At 47.2% G+C, this 15,978-nt stretch overlaps 1 protein-coding gene across 1 annotated transcript in view; it reads right to left on the bottom strand.

Annotated features, from left to right (window-relative positions):
* Positions 1-15,978, bottom strand: part of lama2 (laminin, alpha 2) — a 103,754-nt gene that overhangs the window by 54,197 nt on the left and 33,579 nt on the right. The window contains exons 7-15 of the mRNA XM_049004573.1: positions 15,735-15,852; positions 15,355-15,533; positions 15,179-15,278; positions 14,735-14,895; positions 13,940-14,080; positions 12,870-13,037; positions 7,554-7,628; positions 2,934-3,145; positions 1,923-2,034 (exon numbers count right to left, since the gene is read on the bottom strand). Coding sequence (XP_048860530.1) covers positions 1,923-2,034; positions 2,934-3,145; positions 7,554-7,628; positions 12,870-13,037; positions 13,940-14,080; positions 14,735-14,895; positions 15,179-15,278; positions 15,355-15,533; positions 15,735-15,852 — 1,266 coding nt within the window. The remainder of the gene's footprint in view (positions 1-1,922; positions 2,035-2,933; positions 3,146-7,553; positions 7,629-12,869; positions 13,038-13,939; positions 14,081-14,734; positions 14,896-15,178; positions 15,279-15,354; positions 15,534-15,734; positions 15,853-15,978) is intronic.

Raw genomic sequence — 15,978 nt, 5'->3', positions numbered from 1 at the left:
AGCGAATCGTGTAGATGCAGAGTGACTGTTACAAAGCCATTAGATAAAAGAAAACAAAGCTATTTTTAGCCGGTGAGATTTAGAGTTTAATTATGTCAGCCCATAACCTGCTTTGCAGCAGCTAATTAATCATACAGAGATATAATTAATGCTTTTCACTAAGTGCTTTGATTTATGCAGAAGAAGCAGACATGGAGTTCTGTTGGGTCTATTTTTAAGAGCAAATTTATTTAGCGTAATAGGAAAGAAAAGAGAGGTAAGACAATTACGACGCGGCAAAGAAAGTCACGCAAGTGCAATAGAAGTTGTCCGTCACGCCCCTCAGCTTCCTGTAGCTTAAAGACTTAAAGACTCAAAGGTTTGAATTTTCACCCTGTAACATGCCGTCAAACGGCGACAGCAACATCAGCCGCGCCTGTTCGATAGGACCACCCCCCACGAGCTCCTTTACGTCGAAGACTGTTATGTAGAAAGCGTTCAGCAGATAAAAGTCTCCAGCTGCAAACCCCTACGGGGCCACTGGTACCCCACTGACTGCTAACTTCTGAAGAAGGCATACCCTTAAGAAGATGTTTATTTTAGCTTTTAGTTTTTAAAGAGTTCAACACCACAGTGGGCCGAATGTAGAGGGATCATGTCATAAGGAGGCTTTCATGTGCTTCACTGCCACATCTTTGGACCTGGCAGGCGTCGAAGTTCAGCAAATCTCTGTGTAGCGTAATAATTCTAAACCGCTAACAGCCACGGCTACTGTGTGAGTAAAGAGAAAACACAGTCTGGGCCTCGCAAAATGGCGGTGCATCAAAAATGTTTCAAGATAAAGACCGTTTATTAGCCTACTGCTATCCCGAGGAGAACGGGGTGATAATTATTCTGAAAATAAAACATCAGCAATGCATCATGGTACCAGTACATTATGTAAAGCAAAATGAATAATATTCTGCAGCGTGTGAATTTTCATGGCATCACCTGTGAAATCCTCAGGCCTGATTTTATCAGTCAGTCTGACGTTCGGCTGTGAAGATTTAGTCTCTAGTTACCCTTTCAAAAAAAGGTCACTGTACTGAATCTCCGACATTAATCCAAGTCGCCTCTGTGTCAAGGATTTTTAATGATCCGGTGTGGGAGGTGGGATTGTTCTCCGACGGGTTCTGCGAAAGGTCCTAACCCTACGGTCCTTTCAAATAAGTCACAATTAACCCCTCTTCATGTATTAAAAAGCCAATGATTCATTTCATCTTCTCTCAAAAATGTCCCGGAAATCAGCTGCGGTCAGCATTATAATGGCAGATGCGGAAAAATCAATGTGGCCACCGCAGTGACCTACAGACAGCTTCTCTAAGAAGGTGACTTGGATTTCAAGCCCAAAACCCTAGCTGTCAGCTAAGTCTTTTCAAATGGGTCTCACCACCTCACCCTGATCTCAGTTATGTGCAGTATATACACAGCAAGCGCGTGTCACTGAATACCAGATGGAATTTGCTCCTGGGACTTTTATTTACAAAAACATGTTCTGAGGGCAGAACGAATAATTAGTTCCGACTGAAGAGGAGGTGGGTGCAAAGAACTAGAGGAAGGGGGGACCAACCAATCAGACGTTTTGGTCCCTCTAGTTGCCTACTCTCTGATTGGTTATTTCTCTGAACCAATCATTTTTCGTTCTGCCCTCAGAACTTAACTCTCACAATCATATGATTTCCTTCAGGATAATAAAAATATACTTATCCTGATACAGATTCTTGCTGTATTAACTGCAACTACCGCATATCATTCACACATGGCATGCAAGAGTCAAACAATTCTGACAGTGACAGAAAAACTGATATACGATGCGAAGTGGACGCTTTAACGTCCACAGAGGTGCCACCAAGAGGAGTATGGTAAAAAGGTGGACACCGACTCGCGATGCTCGTGTCACTCACCTCACAAGAGGTTCCGCCGTAGCCATGGGGACAGTGACACATCTCCACAGCCCTGGCTGGTACACCGCTCCGGGACACATCACTGGCCATCTCCAGGGTGACAGAGTTGAGTCTGGCCCCAGGGAGCATAAAGACGTGAGGAATGCAGCACACAGGAAACCAAAATGACTGAAGGGCGTTGTAAACATTGGTGGAGAACTAAAACAGCACATTTTTATATTTAGATGATGAACAAACGTAACTAAAAGGAACGTAATGCTGCCATTCACATATCTCCAAAAATGCATTATTTCTGGAGCGTGAAAAAATGCATTTTCTCAGAATCTACTTTACAAACTAAACCTAAATCAACATAATGAGACATCCTTAGCACCATAGGGACACTTGTCTTTACACAGCCGTCAGTGAACGGTTTAATGTTTTAAATGGACTTGCATGGATTGTTGCCAGAGAAACAACGGTGCCAATATAATACAAACGATTCCCCCTTTACACTCACAATTAACAGTGATGTTAGCTAGATACCTATTTATCAGCATTAAGTTGTTAAAACTGATCTGAATACAGTGATACGTTCTTGCAAACAAGCATCATGATTACAGCTGTTAACTAGTACAAATAAGGAGTTAATTAAAAAAATCACTATGTAAAACATCTTTTCACGGGTTAATCAGAAGTCAAACACTATCAGCAAGCAGAGGAGAGTGGGCGTGTCCCGTCTGTAGCAAGTCACGATCGGCAAAAAGTGGATATGTGCGATTTTCACTGGACAATGAAGACATGATGGATTTATATATATATATATATATATATATATATATATATATATATATATATATATATATATATATATATATATATATATATATATATATATATACATACACGCACATATTACATACAAGTTTGACTACATGAACATAAGATTTTTAAACTTAACATACAGATGAATGTGGCATTGATGATGGCGTTCTGTTCTGATGTTGCTGAGGCTGTTGTGACAGCACATACCTGTAGAGGGCGCCCTCATCATGGCTGTACGAGGCTCTGATGAGAAGCCCATTCAAATCGCTGAGAGCTGTCATGAACTCCTTCTTGCTGACAGCGAGGCCTGTCTCCCGGTGTATAAAATTCTCGGCGCGCAGGACAATGCTCTTTGTTCCCTCAGTAAAGGGGTGCACCTGCAGCCCGATTTGGCTTTCAGTCATTGTTATCCCATTGCCCTGTGGAGACAAAAAGTTAAGCTTGGTTGTTTTTTATTTTATTTTTTACATTTCTAGTGGAAAAAATATTCTGCTAATATATTCTGTTAATACTCTATTAATCTGCACTCCTTCCTGTATGCTTTACATATTCATGTTTTGCTGCTAAAACGTGATATACTTTCATGAGCGTATAATTAACTGGTCATTTAATGCAGCAGTTCGAGGCAGCATGCAGCCATGAAAGACTGGGCCTTGGTAAGTGATGGAGCAGGGTTCCCATACAAGCATGTCTCACACAGGTGAAGTGGCCAGGCTCTGATCCACAGACAATGTTGACAGAATCATCGGGAAGGATTAAGGGGCATCGTTCACGCGAAGTGTTATTTACTGCCTGCCGCTCTGCTGGGGAATCATACCCAGTATGCCGTGGCCACTTTCGTTTGCTCTGAATTAATGGAGTGTACACTTGCAAAGCAGGGATTAACCGTCGATAATGACCCGTCACGCATCCGCCGCCGTTCCATTAGGGCACCACGAGTGCCTTCGCGTGGCAATATCTCAATAAAGCCCCTCGACTCCTGCGCTCTGTCACTTGACTGCGAAATGCGGAGAGACGCTCCCCCCAATGGCGAGCCAAGACGAGCGCCCCACTGTAATTGCATGCTGATGGAGAGCGTAGAAGAGGGCGGTTGGTCGAAAGGCAGCCCTCACCCATGGGGCCGACCCCTGGCCTTCCAGAAGGGTCTCACTGCACTTCATCACTACCGTTTGCCAAACAAATATAACCACAATTAAATGCCGTCGGCTGCAAGCTTCGGCAAACATCTTGGGTACCTCTCTCTCTTTGTGTTTATATGCAAAAGCACTTATATATTCAGAACGTGAAACAAAGTGGTGGGACTATTCAATTTTTTTAAATGAATGACAGCTCTGTGCCATTAATATGTATTAGAGCTGTCTGCCGCTGCCCATAGCCCAAAGAGCTTAGACGATATATACAGCGCATGACATTTTTAGATGGTACAATATGTATTTATAGCCAACGTCCATCCATTTTTGCTAACCAATGGTCCAATTAGGGTTGGCGGTGATCTTGAGCCTATCTTCGGAATCAGAGGGTGTGAATGAAATAAACAGACCCCAACAGAGCCTAATCACTTCATTACTAACAAATAGGGCCAGTCTGGTTTTTCAGGAAAGGGGCAGTGAGGTAGCTTGGTTGAGTTCAGCTTTGGGAAAACTTGGTTGGTAAAACTTTGCTTGATTCTGGTCTTTTGAACCTCATATTTAAAGGGGCCCCGTCCCCTTTTCTTCAGTTCTCATTGTATTTTTGACACCCTAAGAGCTAGCCCCGCCCCCAACCTGCTGTAGTATGAGTAGTTACTCACAAGAGCTGTTACTCTGGTAACAGGAGGTAAAGTCTCTATCAAGGCTCTGGGTTCTGTGACAGCAAGTGGTCAGAAACCATGTGTTTGTATTCGTGTTGGATCTGCGAGGCCGTGTCCAGTTTACCGCCGGAGTCACAGAGAGGGCGTCCCACATCCGAATGCAATGGAATGCCGGCTTCCTCACAGACGGCTTGCAGATGTGAGCCAAACAGCAGTGCGGTGCCTTGGGATAACAACTGATTTGTTCACTTTTGCTGTTTTTTGTGCAACGTGTATGCATGTACATATATGCATATATATAAAATCTGTATGGCTGTGGTATGTATGCATACAAACAGGCTAACATTTTGCTGACTCTTAAGAGGGTTGTGCATGATGGCATACTGCACCATCCACACCCAGCAAAAGCCGGCATCCGCCATATTGGTGCACAGTTCCCAGTTTTGTGAGGTATTCCTTGTGTACTGTCTGTGCCTTTAAAAACGTTATTTTTTTGTATGTTGGATGTATTGCTAATTGTCAGAGGTGATAATGACGAGACAATGTCTTTCCTAATTATGTATTTTTTAACTGCTCCCAAAATGCACGGCAGCTGAGGAAAAACGACATTTCATGGTAGGCATGTGAGGCCTGGAACACAAATCTTATATGGTGAAACGACAATAGAGCATCCTGAATCCTGTGTGAGTACAGTTACTATAAATACAGTACAAAGAATGGATGACATGAGTATATCGCTGAATCTATACCTACAAACGCAAGACAGGGTGACCTATGAGCTTGAGTGTGTGAATGCAGAACCGAGAATCCATGACAAATGTGCTCAGAAGGCACGTTAAACGCAGCCGGGCTTCAATGTTTCAGAACAGCGGAGCAAAACCCAATTAGTCATGCAGAAAAGATCCCTGTCGGCTGTAGCCCAATAGTGGAAATTGGACCTTTAAACAAACGTCTACTCTGCAAGTAATGGCAATTGCTGCCATTGCAAGAAAAAGAATACAGCGAAATATATTTAGGGATAAGGATTCCTTCTTGGATTAGGCAGACTGCAGGCATCGGAACGAGCTTAAAGGCTTGCAGAAGCCAACGTTCCTGGCAATGTTGATAGACTGGAATACCTGGTTTGTGGAAACAGGAAGAGCAATCAAAGCTGTGGTGAAGCACTGGCATTGACATGGGGTGGGGAGGCAGGCTGTGATGAGAAGGATGCATCCTCACTGGGGGTGTGAGCTTTGTTATTTCACTGCACAATGCTGAGGACTACTCTCGGTGTGTCCCAACACTCACACGCAGACAGTATAGTCAGGCAATACTGCAACGCTGATGAATTCCCAAATCTGATTGGCCAGAAGAGTGCCAATTAATGTTCTATATCCACACACACATTGGCAGCCAGGCGAGTCACAGCTGTAAATCAATGCACTATTAAAATCTTTCATTCTAAACTTAAATTAACGCTACTTAAAATTTCAGACAAAGAACAGAATTTAAAATCAAAAAGCAAAATGTTGAATTGAAAATGTTGGTGCAGGAAAGTACTTCTACTAATAAATGCATTTTTGGCTCATAAACAGGAAAATAATGTCTTAACCATAGGTACAAAATGCGTAAGCCAGGCATGTTGTCACCATGGTATAATTGGGTTAATGCACTATACAAGCTGGACATTTTTAAAGAGTCCGCTACACATCAGGTGGTCTTTTGCCTCTGCAGCCGTACATAAAAACGCATCTACGATGCACAGCTTGGAAAACATTAACTCTTATATAAAACGAGCTTGGAGAATGGCAGAAACAGTCGGTCATCAGTTTGGAAGGAACAGCTCACAGTGTTGGCCTGTGGTAAGTGCTGCCTTACTGCTCATAAGGAACAAAGAGGTACATTTTTCTTTTGAACTGACCAATTATCATGACTAAAATTGCACATGTAGCTAATCCACATACAAATGTATTAGACAATAAGTGAGTTTGCATTATTTTCTAAGAATGTCATTATGGGCTACAGAAACTGCGGAGTTCACCACGGTTACAATCACAGGACACATGGTGACCAGGCATGAAGGGCTCATCCCTTAAAATGATGCAAACATCTTAGATTTGAGAAATAGTCTTAACATATGTAACCTCAGAAAAAGCAGGATGAAAAACACAGGTGCACAGACTGCACTTCCCAAATTAGATATTTCTCATGAAAACAAACTGAGTTCATGTATTCAGATGCCAAAATTATTTTTACAGGCCTACTGTCATGCGGGGGTTTAGTCTGTTGTCTCTTATAAAGATACATGATCTTCAGATAAACATCTGGCCAAAAGGCCTGACCAAAGGCGTCTTTGCGAGGCTGAGTCTGCTTTTGGTTAAACCTGATATCAAATACTGAGAAAGAGCGGCGTGGTCTCCGGTCGCAAGACCACGTCTGCCGTGCTGCGTTTCCCGCAATGTGTGGACCACGGGGGGGGGGGCAGGCCCCCGGCTCTGCTCTTTTTCTGGAGTCCCGTTAATGACGCACACATGTTAGAGAATTCCAGAGGCCTGAACTCGCTCCTGCGGAACAGCTGTGGACACTGCGCTCTTTAAACGGGACCAGATGAACGTGGCAGCCAGAACTGCCCCAGACGCAAAGCTAATTCCCCAAGATGGTGGACTGGGCCTGACCTCCTTCATCACACAGGAAACAAAACAAAACAAAAAAAGACTAAAGCATCTCAGGGTACCACAGGTGGCCTAGCAGCGAAGGACAGCAACATGCAGCATACTAGAGTGTTAAAAATGCAAAGCCAGGGGTCACTGTCCCCATGAAATGTGTGCAGTGGAGAGGGGAGGGGCAGCATTAGGCTTGTGGGCCACCTATCGGGGAACCCTGGTCTACAGGTTGCTGGTTTATGTCCCTGGCAAGGATATTCTGTCTTAAAATGGGACATGCAGCTGAATAAACATGCATGTGCTGGAACTGCAGGTGCTAGTGAATAACAGCATCAGCTAGGATGCTAATGAGTCATCCGAAGTGCACGTGGCTTGACGGAAAAACTGAGGACATACCTGTAGGACGAGGTCGGGATGGATGGAGGACGTGATGGGCACCGTGTACAGCAGCCTCCCCCCATAGGCTGCTAGCTGTAAAGGACATGGCAGCAGTGAACAAGCAGAATGGCCCGGACTTCAGAAATTCCCAATAATACTGTACCAGAGCAAGAACCAAAACGATTTCATCATACAAACATTTCATTCCAGTTCAGAAGATGATTCTATAACTAAGACTGTGGGAGAAGTCGAATGCAAGCGGTTGTGTAATTTAGGCAATTGCATTAAAAAGTTATAACGGGCTTGCTGCAAGTTTAAATGCGGAAATGAACGTTGAAATTAGAATCCGAATAAGATTTGAGGCTTTAATAAGGCGCATGAGCTTTTACACAAATACATAAATCAGAAGAATCTCAGGCCAGCTTTCACGTTCCGCAGTAGGAATTCATGTTATAATTGCAGTTACACTAAAACGCATTTTGTAAGAAAATACTCCAGTCCAAAAAAAACAAACTTATCAAGTCAATAATATGCTGTGTATTTAGAACATACCATGCGCCATATCTGCAACAGGAATAATAACCTTTATCATCAGGGATGACTAGCTTCACAGCTATTACTGTAAGGATGATATCACTGTGTGCAATTCCCAAAACTCCCTTTGGACATTACAAGTGATATGGAGCTATAGCAAAGCTACATTGTCCACACTTACACAGCAGGTAACATCCTCTCAAAAGGCGTTAAAAGAGCCCATAGATGTCATTTCATTGTCTTTGTATGCAGAGTTCCATTAATTACTCCAGATTTGGTTTTAGGGTTGCGAGGCAAAGACAATATGCAGACTTACTTTGAAGACAAAGTAAATATCTATCCGTACGATAATCTTGATTGAAAGGTCAAAGGACACTGACCAGTTCCTAAGCCTCCTACCATCTGAAACGTTCCCTTTTCTTTGAATGATCATCCTGCTGTTCTCTCGGGGCTCTGGCCCGGTCTCCACCCTCGCAGCCTTCCAAACAAATCAGACCCTTCTGTGTTTATCTTTCCTTTGCCGAGAAGAGCCCTTTCTTGTCCTGACGTATGTTTTCCTTCTGTCTCCGCATGCATCGCTCCCGCTGTGTCTCAAAAAGGCGGCCCGGGGAGTCGCCGTACCAACGGACAGACCGGGAAGTGACCCGAGCCAAAGGCCGTCCGGGGAGAGGAAGCTGTACCTGCAACCGGCAGCCCAGCTGAGGCACGGACAGCGCTGACCTACATCTGCTGGGGGGGGGGGGACTCGCTTTGAGTCACTGCTGCCACCGTAGGACACCCCCCCCACCCCCCAACGAAATGCAAACTCTGCAGCAGGGTCTCTGAGGATCTTTTAAGGTATGTTTATGAAGATACCCTCTGAGATCAATGACACACATTCCCAGCACGTCCTGAAACAGCTGGGTTTCCTGCCAGCTTGCGGCTCGGCCTTTTCTGTGCTGCCTCCCCCAGCCAGGATGTCTGCTTCATCCCCAAAAGCAAAATCCAAATATCTCAAATCCGGGGGGGGGGGGGGCAAGGATATTATTTACGTGTAGGCTCGGCAGCCATGATGCACGTCTTTCCCCGATTGACAGGCCCCGGCCGGGGCTGCCCCATAAGCTGCCTGTCAGGTGCCACATATTTTGGTGGCCTTTTATTAGATCGAACCCTTATATTCACAGCAACGAACCTGACAGCAGGATCTCTAACTCTCGTGCGTAACCTTTATTTGTGCCATGCAAATAAATTACACATCATGTGACCTCACTTGACCTCCCCCTTGGAAATGCTATCGATGTGATCTGCCTCACAGAGGCACTGAGAAACACCAATCGGAAAGGCGATTTTAATAAATCTCATGGGACACCCGCCCCAACCCACACCCCCGGTTTTATTCCTCAGACAAAGCCCTGATCATTGCACACAGCCCCACATCTGCTCTGTGTGACACAAAGCAGCCATTTTGTTTGCTCTAATAGGTGGAAGAAGCATTTGCGTGTCCTTCCCTGCAGGACATACACTAAGGGAGCAGCACCATTCCACAGCACCACTTTTTGCTGCCTTAGAACAACAGCGGCATTCAGTTGAAGTTCCTGCGTTAAACAAATATGCACATCTGTGGACTGAGTTCTGGGCCCATGTGTCTGGCGTGGGGCAGCGCCCTTCGCCAAGGCAACCGGACAACCATCTCCGTATGGTTGAGTTATGCGGGGAACGCCCCTTGCTGAAGACACATGCGTGTCACATGGCTGAATATGTTGGGGTATGTTTATAGGCTGGTAAACTCTAAGCTTCTGGTGTTACTGGGTTAACAGGAAGCTAGTCAGGGCTGCCAACTCTCACGCATCGGGCGTGACACTCGCGTTTCCAGACTCTCACACTCACCCAAGAAATCTTACGGCAAATCTATATTATTCCATTATAAACCAGAAATGGGTAACATGAAAAGCATTGGGGTAGTTTGCAGACACTACAGACAATTAACAAGGTAATAAAACTGTTAACATACATCTAAATGTGTGTGCTGACTTGTCTCGAATTGAAAATCTCACGCCAGCGCTACTGCAGGTCTGCAAAAACACTGTAGCTGTTAATCTGTTACTGTCGTCTGTTTGTTATACCTGCCATGACTGAATAACTTCTGGATAATATGAAGATGTGAAAAATATGAAACAAGAACAAGACAATCCACGCTATTCCAGCAAATTCTTTGTACTAACGTTGACAAGCCTAGCCATGCATGCTGTTTATCCCATACGGGGTCACTGCCAGCCTGGAGCCTATCCCAGGAAGCACAGGACATCCTGGGTCACACACTCACACAGACTGTGCTAGTCAATGACACAAATTCACCTAACTACATGTTTTTGGATTGCATGTTTAACTGGAGTACCTGACGGAGACCGAAGCAAAGATGCCAAACTGTGCACCAACCTCTCTCTCCCCGGGTTACCGAATAACCAAGCTGTCGAATATGTGAGCAATAAAAAAAATGCTTAAAAACTTGAAACATACATTCAACAGTTTAAGAAACACACATTTAATTTCTGCATATATCGGCTGTGCTCAGACTCTGGGGAGATGAACGGGAGCCTCTAAAGGCCTCATCAGTGCAGCATTTAATTGACGCAGAGTGAGACCAGTGAGCCGTAGAGTAAAGGGGGGGGGGGGGAGGGTGGGAGGGACAGGTCACCCTCTGCAGGCACTGCAGCAGTTTCCAAGATGCCCCATTTCCAGGGAGGGGGAGGGCATTCGCGAGCAAGGCCTCGGACGACTTAGCCTGAGTAAATATATTCATTTGGGTAAAACAATCTCTGGCGGCCATCCATGCATACGGGCCCCTGTCAGCACGGAGACAGGAGGTAATGGCCCCCTCTATCGCCGGGGAGGCGCGGAAGCATGCGCCCTGCCGCCAAGATCACTCCATTTATCATCATAATAGTCTATTACCCGTGATGGGTCACAACTCAGCGAAGAGCCAGGCGCCATAATTGCTGCGATTCCTTTTGCCTGCCCAGGAAAGCTAAGAAATGGCTCCGCTCTGGCGATGGCCAATCAGGTTCCAGAAAGCCGCTGCCCCCCCACCCCAAGAGTAGTTCAGCAGGGCGTTCATGGCTTCACTCTTTATGCCACAAACTCTCACCATCCTCCTCTGCCACATGCTGCCGGAGAAAAATATCAATTACGGCTGCGGGTGACACATTAATTACCGCGTGATGCGTACGCACACGTGTGTCCACGTGCTTGCTGGCTGAATCCAAGCTGCTGCCCTCCCAGGTTTGTCAGATATTTAAACACGCAGTCGGTCCCTCCGCCCAACGGCAGCCTCGCGCGGCTGAGTGGTGAGCTGGAGCCGCGGATGCTAAAGTGGGGGCCCACATTTAGGGGCATTCTCGGTCCCTCACCTCACCTGCACACACTCGCACGCTCACCCCCCACCCCAGAAATGCACAGACGTGCCCCCCCTCCCCCCCGTACGCTGTCGCGCGGCTGTCACCACTAATGGCCGTCACGGCCGCCCTAATTCGGACGATGAAACATGGCAGGGGGATGTCCCCGCGTAATTACAGCAGAGCGGCGGCGTAGCTGTAGCGTGAGAGAGCCTGTGTCTGATCCCCTTATACGCGTCCTGACTGACGGCCACGGAGAAGCAAACGTTTGTTTTTCTCTTCTGGCCTATGCACAGCGCTCATATTTACCCCCCGACTGCCCCGATCTCACACAGAGTGCAGAACACCCACGTTAACACCCAGGGAGTATCGCTACAAAGGAACATTTGTACAAAAGAACATACTTCTGCATACAAAGCCTCATCTCAACACAGTGAGGGACAGAGAAAATCCTGCACATATACAGCAGTGTGTATTTATGTGGTAATATGCATGTATAATGCCAGGTATGTATAATAGTGTTTGTGTGTGTGTATAGTACTTGGGTTAGGTATTTGGGTACCTAACCCCCACACCCACCACCAAGTCTGTGTGTTTTTTTTTTCCTGTTTCCCCCTGCAGTCTAAGGATGGAGGAATTAGTGGCTTTGAATTGCCCTCATAATGTGAGGTTCTGCTTGTAAGTACGCGAGGTGCGATGGGATGATGGACATCATACCGGGAACAGTGAATGCCGAGCAGAGATGCAAAGCATGGATGCTACACACAAATGCTAAGTACAGATACAAAGCACAGACACGGATGCTAGGGAGAGACGCTAAGCAGACGTTAAGCACAGATGCTGAGCGCAGATGTTAAGCACAGCTGGTAAGATGCTACGGCTAAGAATCTAACATCGTACCAGGCACAGTAAATATTAAGCAGAGACGCTAAGTACAGATGCTAAGCAAAATGCTAAGTTCAAAATGCTAAGTTAAGCTATGCCATTACAGCTAAGCAGCTAGTATCACACCAGGCACAATAAATGCTAAGCAGAGCCACTGAGCACAGATTCTAAGCAGGATGCTAATTACAGATGCTAAAGACAGCTGTTAAGCACAGACGCTGAGGACAGATGTTAAGCACAGATGCCAGGCAGAGACATGAAGCAGAGATGATAGGCAAAGATGCTAAACTAGGGTGACCATACGTCTCCCTTCTCCCAGACTTGTCCTCTTTTTTGGGACCTAAAAATGTCTGGGATTTACCTGTGTTTGTAAGCACAGACGCTAATCAGAGATGCCGAGCACAGATGCTAAGCTGAGGCAGGTAGGGAATTCTTCCGCTCCCTTTGGATGTGGGGGAGCTCAGCCCACTGCGAGGTGCTAACAGGCGGGGGGGGGGGGGGGGGCAAGGGGAGGGTACAGAGATGGTGAAGCCGGGGGTCTGACCTTGTTCCCTAGGTAGCTGGGAGGAGCGCTCCAGTAAAAAGCACCCTGCAGATGGGCGTTGGCCTCTGCATGGCTGATGCTGAGCGACGGAGGGTCCTTCTGACTCGGCATGGACCACACCTTACCCTCACCGTCCCCCATCAGGACCCAGCCAAGCATGGTCGTCATCTGGCAAAGGAGACCGGAGAGAAATGGGTGAATGAGTCCGTAATCAAACCATAACTTGTAAAGCCATTCATCAGAACCCCAGGGAATGATGTACTGGTGCCCACCACTTAACCCATTTTCTGAAAAAGTGGGAACATGATTCTGGCCATAAACAACTCTGCTTGTTATACCAGTGTGGTGTAGAAAGAAACGATTGAAAACAAATCGCTGAGAATTTCACCCGGCACACGAGCATTTCCGTTATCGCGCCATCAAGGTATTTATGTGGGTGGGTTAAACCTCGCTTAATTGTACTTAAATCACGGGGCGCGCAGCTCTATTAAGACCATGCAAAAAAAAAAAAAAAGAGAAATGTCAGGGAGACCAAAGTAAAAGCGGGCCACGCTCAGAGCAGAGGCTCATTTCCGCTGCTATGTGTGCTCCCCGCGCAGGCGGCCCGTGAGCGCGGACATGACATTCGCACGTGACGCACGCACAGACACAATTACACGCCGGCTGCAGCGGTGTTTTGGAAGGAGAACTCAAGGTCAGGTTAATTACAGAGACAGATGCAGGGCTGCCTGTCTCATGCAGGACGGGGGCGTTGATCACCGTGACACCCCCTCCTCCCACACTGCCTGTGCTGATAGCCTCTCTGTTTACCAACACGTATCCCCACAGACTATTAACCTCTGACCCCCCTGTGGGCTCATCCAATCAACATGTCACCATGGGTGACACGCTATAAATCAGCCGGTATTTACGGTGCGATGGGGCCTTGGCCGTGTCTGGCCCGGCGGGCGGCACCACGTGATTTTAATAAACCCGGGTAGACTGAGGTACTACACCCACGCACCTCCACCTGTGCACAAGAAGAGTTAAACACCCCCCCAGTAAAGATGCTAATATGTCTGATATCTCACATTACTGTAGGACCAGGGAGAGTCGGAGCATTCGCTCGTGATCCCGGAGCAGTAGCACTTTTCACATCCGTAGGAATTATCTTCACGAAGATTGTGGAATCCCGACTTGCAGAGGTCGCAGTTTTCCCCCTCGACGTTCCCCTGAAAGACGACAAAAGACACATAGGGTGAGTCCTGGCCTTGACGCGAGGGTCCAGATTGCACATTTGGGTCGGATGGGATCCTACAAATCCTCCTGACTGGATCATTGATGTCAAGGATCCCATCCCTCTGGTCCCATACGGACAGGCAGTAGATCAGTAATCTCATCAATCAGGGAAAAGATGCAGCAGAAAATGCTGCATGTACAACAAGATTTAAGAATTTATTTGTCCTATGTGCAATTACTGAATAGATCAAAATTGAAAGCTGACTGCTGAAAACGCATCTCTAACGTACCATCGTAAATTCAAAATATCACAAGTCGAACCATCGTAAAGCATGGACCATAAATTAAGTCGAATAATAAGTGAATGTAGGATGAAATTAAAAAATAGAAGATAAATAAAAGGCTATATATAAGAATGTATTGTGTGTATGCGCACAACAGTGCTATGATCGTCTGAAAGACTAGAGCAACAACAAGAAAGGATCAGGCCACAGCGCACGGAAGCACATGTTTCCGAGATACGACACACAGAGCGGGATCTGTAGCAGCAAGACTGTACATGTTAAAAATAAAACCCACCGGCTACAGAGCACCCCCGACCCCCGCCCCCCACCCTGCTCTGTGTCCGGCCACGTGCGGCCGCCCACCTTGCAGGTGCAGGGCAGCTTGCACGGGTCCCTGTTCAGACTTCCCTCCAGACTGCAGTTGCAGCGTGCGCACAGCGGGAACCCGGTGTACCCAAAGGCACATCTGTCACACTTGTCACCCCCGTAGCCCTGCCTGCAGTGGCAGGAACCGGCTCTTAGACCTGCAGGCGGGGTGCACAGCGGAGACATGCCGGTGTTGACAGTGAGCAGGGCAGCGGGGCAGCGTTGCGGTAAAAAACCTTCACAAAAGGTTGTCAGTTCAAGTCCCAGTAGGGGCCATTCTCGCCGATGTCTGAGTCGCATGCTTAACCTGAGCTGCCTCGGTAACAGCATCCAGCTGTAGAAATGCAAAATAGTCCAACCTAGATAAGTCAGTCTGGATCAAAGGGATGTCAGTTACGCATGTAATGCGTTGCATGTGGTGCATCGCGGAGGCCCGTTCACCTGCTGAGGCCATAGACTCGTCGGGGATGCATGCTGCATGGAGGGAGCCTACGGGGTTACACAAGCATGGCTGGCAGGGGTCAGGATCCTCCGGGAACACCTAGTGGAGACAACGGGGTAAATCTTTTTGAACTCCTAAGCTCCCCCCTGGAAGAGACGGCTCCAGCATGCCGTACCCCTTCTGGCCGGAAGTAGCCATCTGCGCAGCTCTGGCAGTTGATGCCGGCCGTATTGTTGGCGCAGCTGACGCAGATGCCGCCACCCTCGTATGCGCCCCTCGTGTTCAGACTCTCCCTCCGGTCAGCGACCGTCTGATTGTAGTAGCACTCCTCCGACTTGCCATGACAGTTGCATTCTGGGAGAATGTAGCATAGAGCGGGACTGGCACAGGCTAGTCCTTAAACGTCTCAATATTCATCGCACCACAAAATACTCCACCATCTTATTTTAGTGCTCGGTTGACTCTCTCCCGGTTCCATTTTACCTCGCCCAAACATGAAAAGGCCCTCATCGCCGTAGCGATGCAATTATATCCTCATTGGCGTAACGTCCTTACTCTCGCAGACGTGCCGGGTCAGGAATGTCCCTGCCATCCACGGCTGCTGGTGATAGCCGGGGCAGCACTGGTCACAGCTGTCTCCGCAGGTGTTGTCCTCGCACTCGCAGCTGAATTTCTGCCAACAGCAACAGCCGTGGTCAAAAGTCAATGGTGGTAAGTCGGACTGAGCAGGCCTACACCCCAAAAGGGCCGGGACCAAAATGGGCAGGTGGGTTCAGTGCTGCTGAAGCGTGGAGAGAAC

This window comes from Brienomyrus brachyistius, unplaced genomic scaffold, assembly GCF_023856365.1.
Source record: "Brienomyrus brachyistius isolate T26 unplaced genomic scaffold, BBRACH_0.4 scaffold112, whole genome shotgun sequence".
Classification (NCBI taxonomy): domain Eukaryota; kingdom Metazoa; phylum Chordata; class Actinopteri; order Osteoglossiformes; family Mormyridae; genus Brienomyrus; species Brienomyrus brachyistius.
Note: the sequence above shows the minus strand (reverse complement) of the source record. Positions and strands in the feature narration are given on the sequence as shown.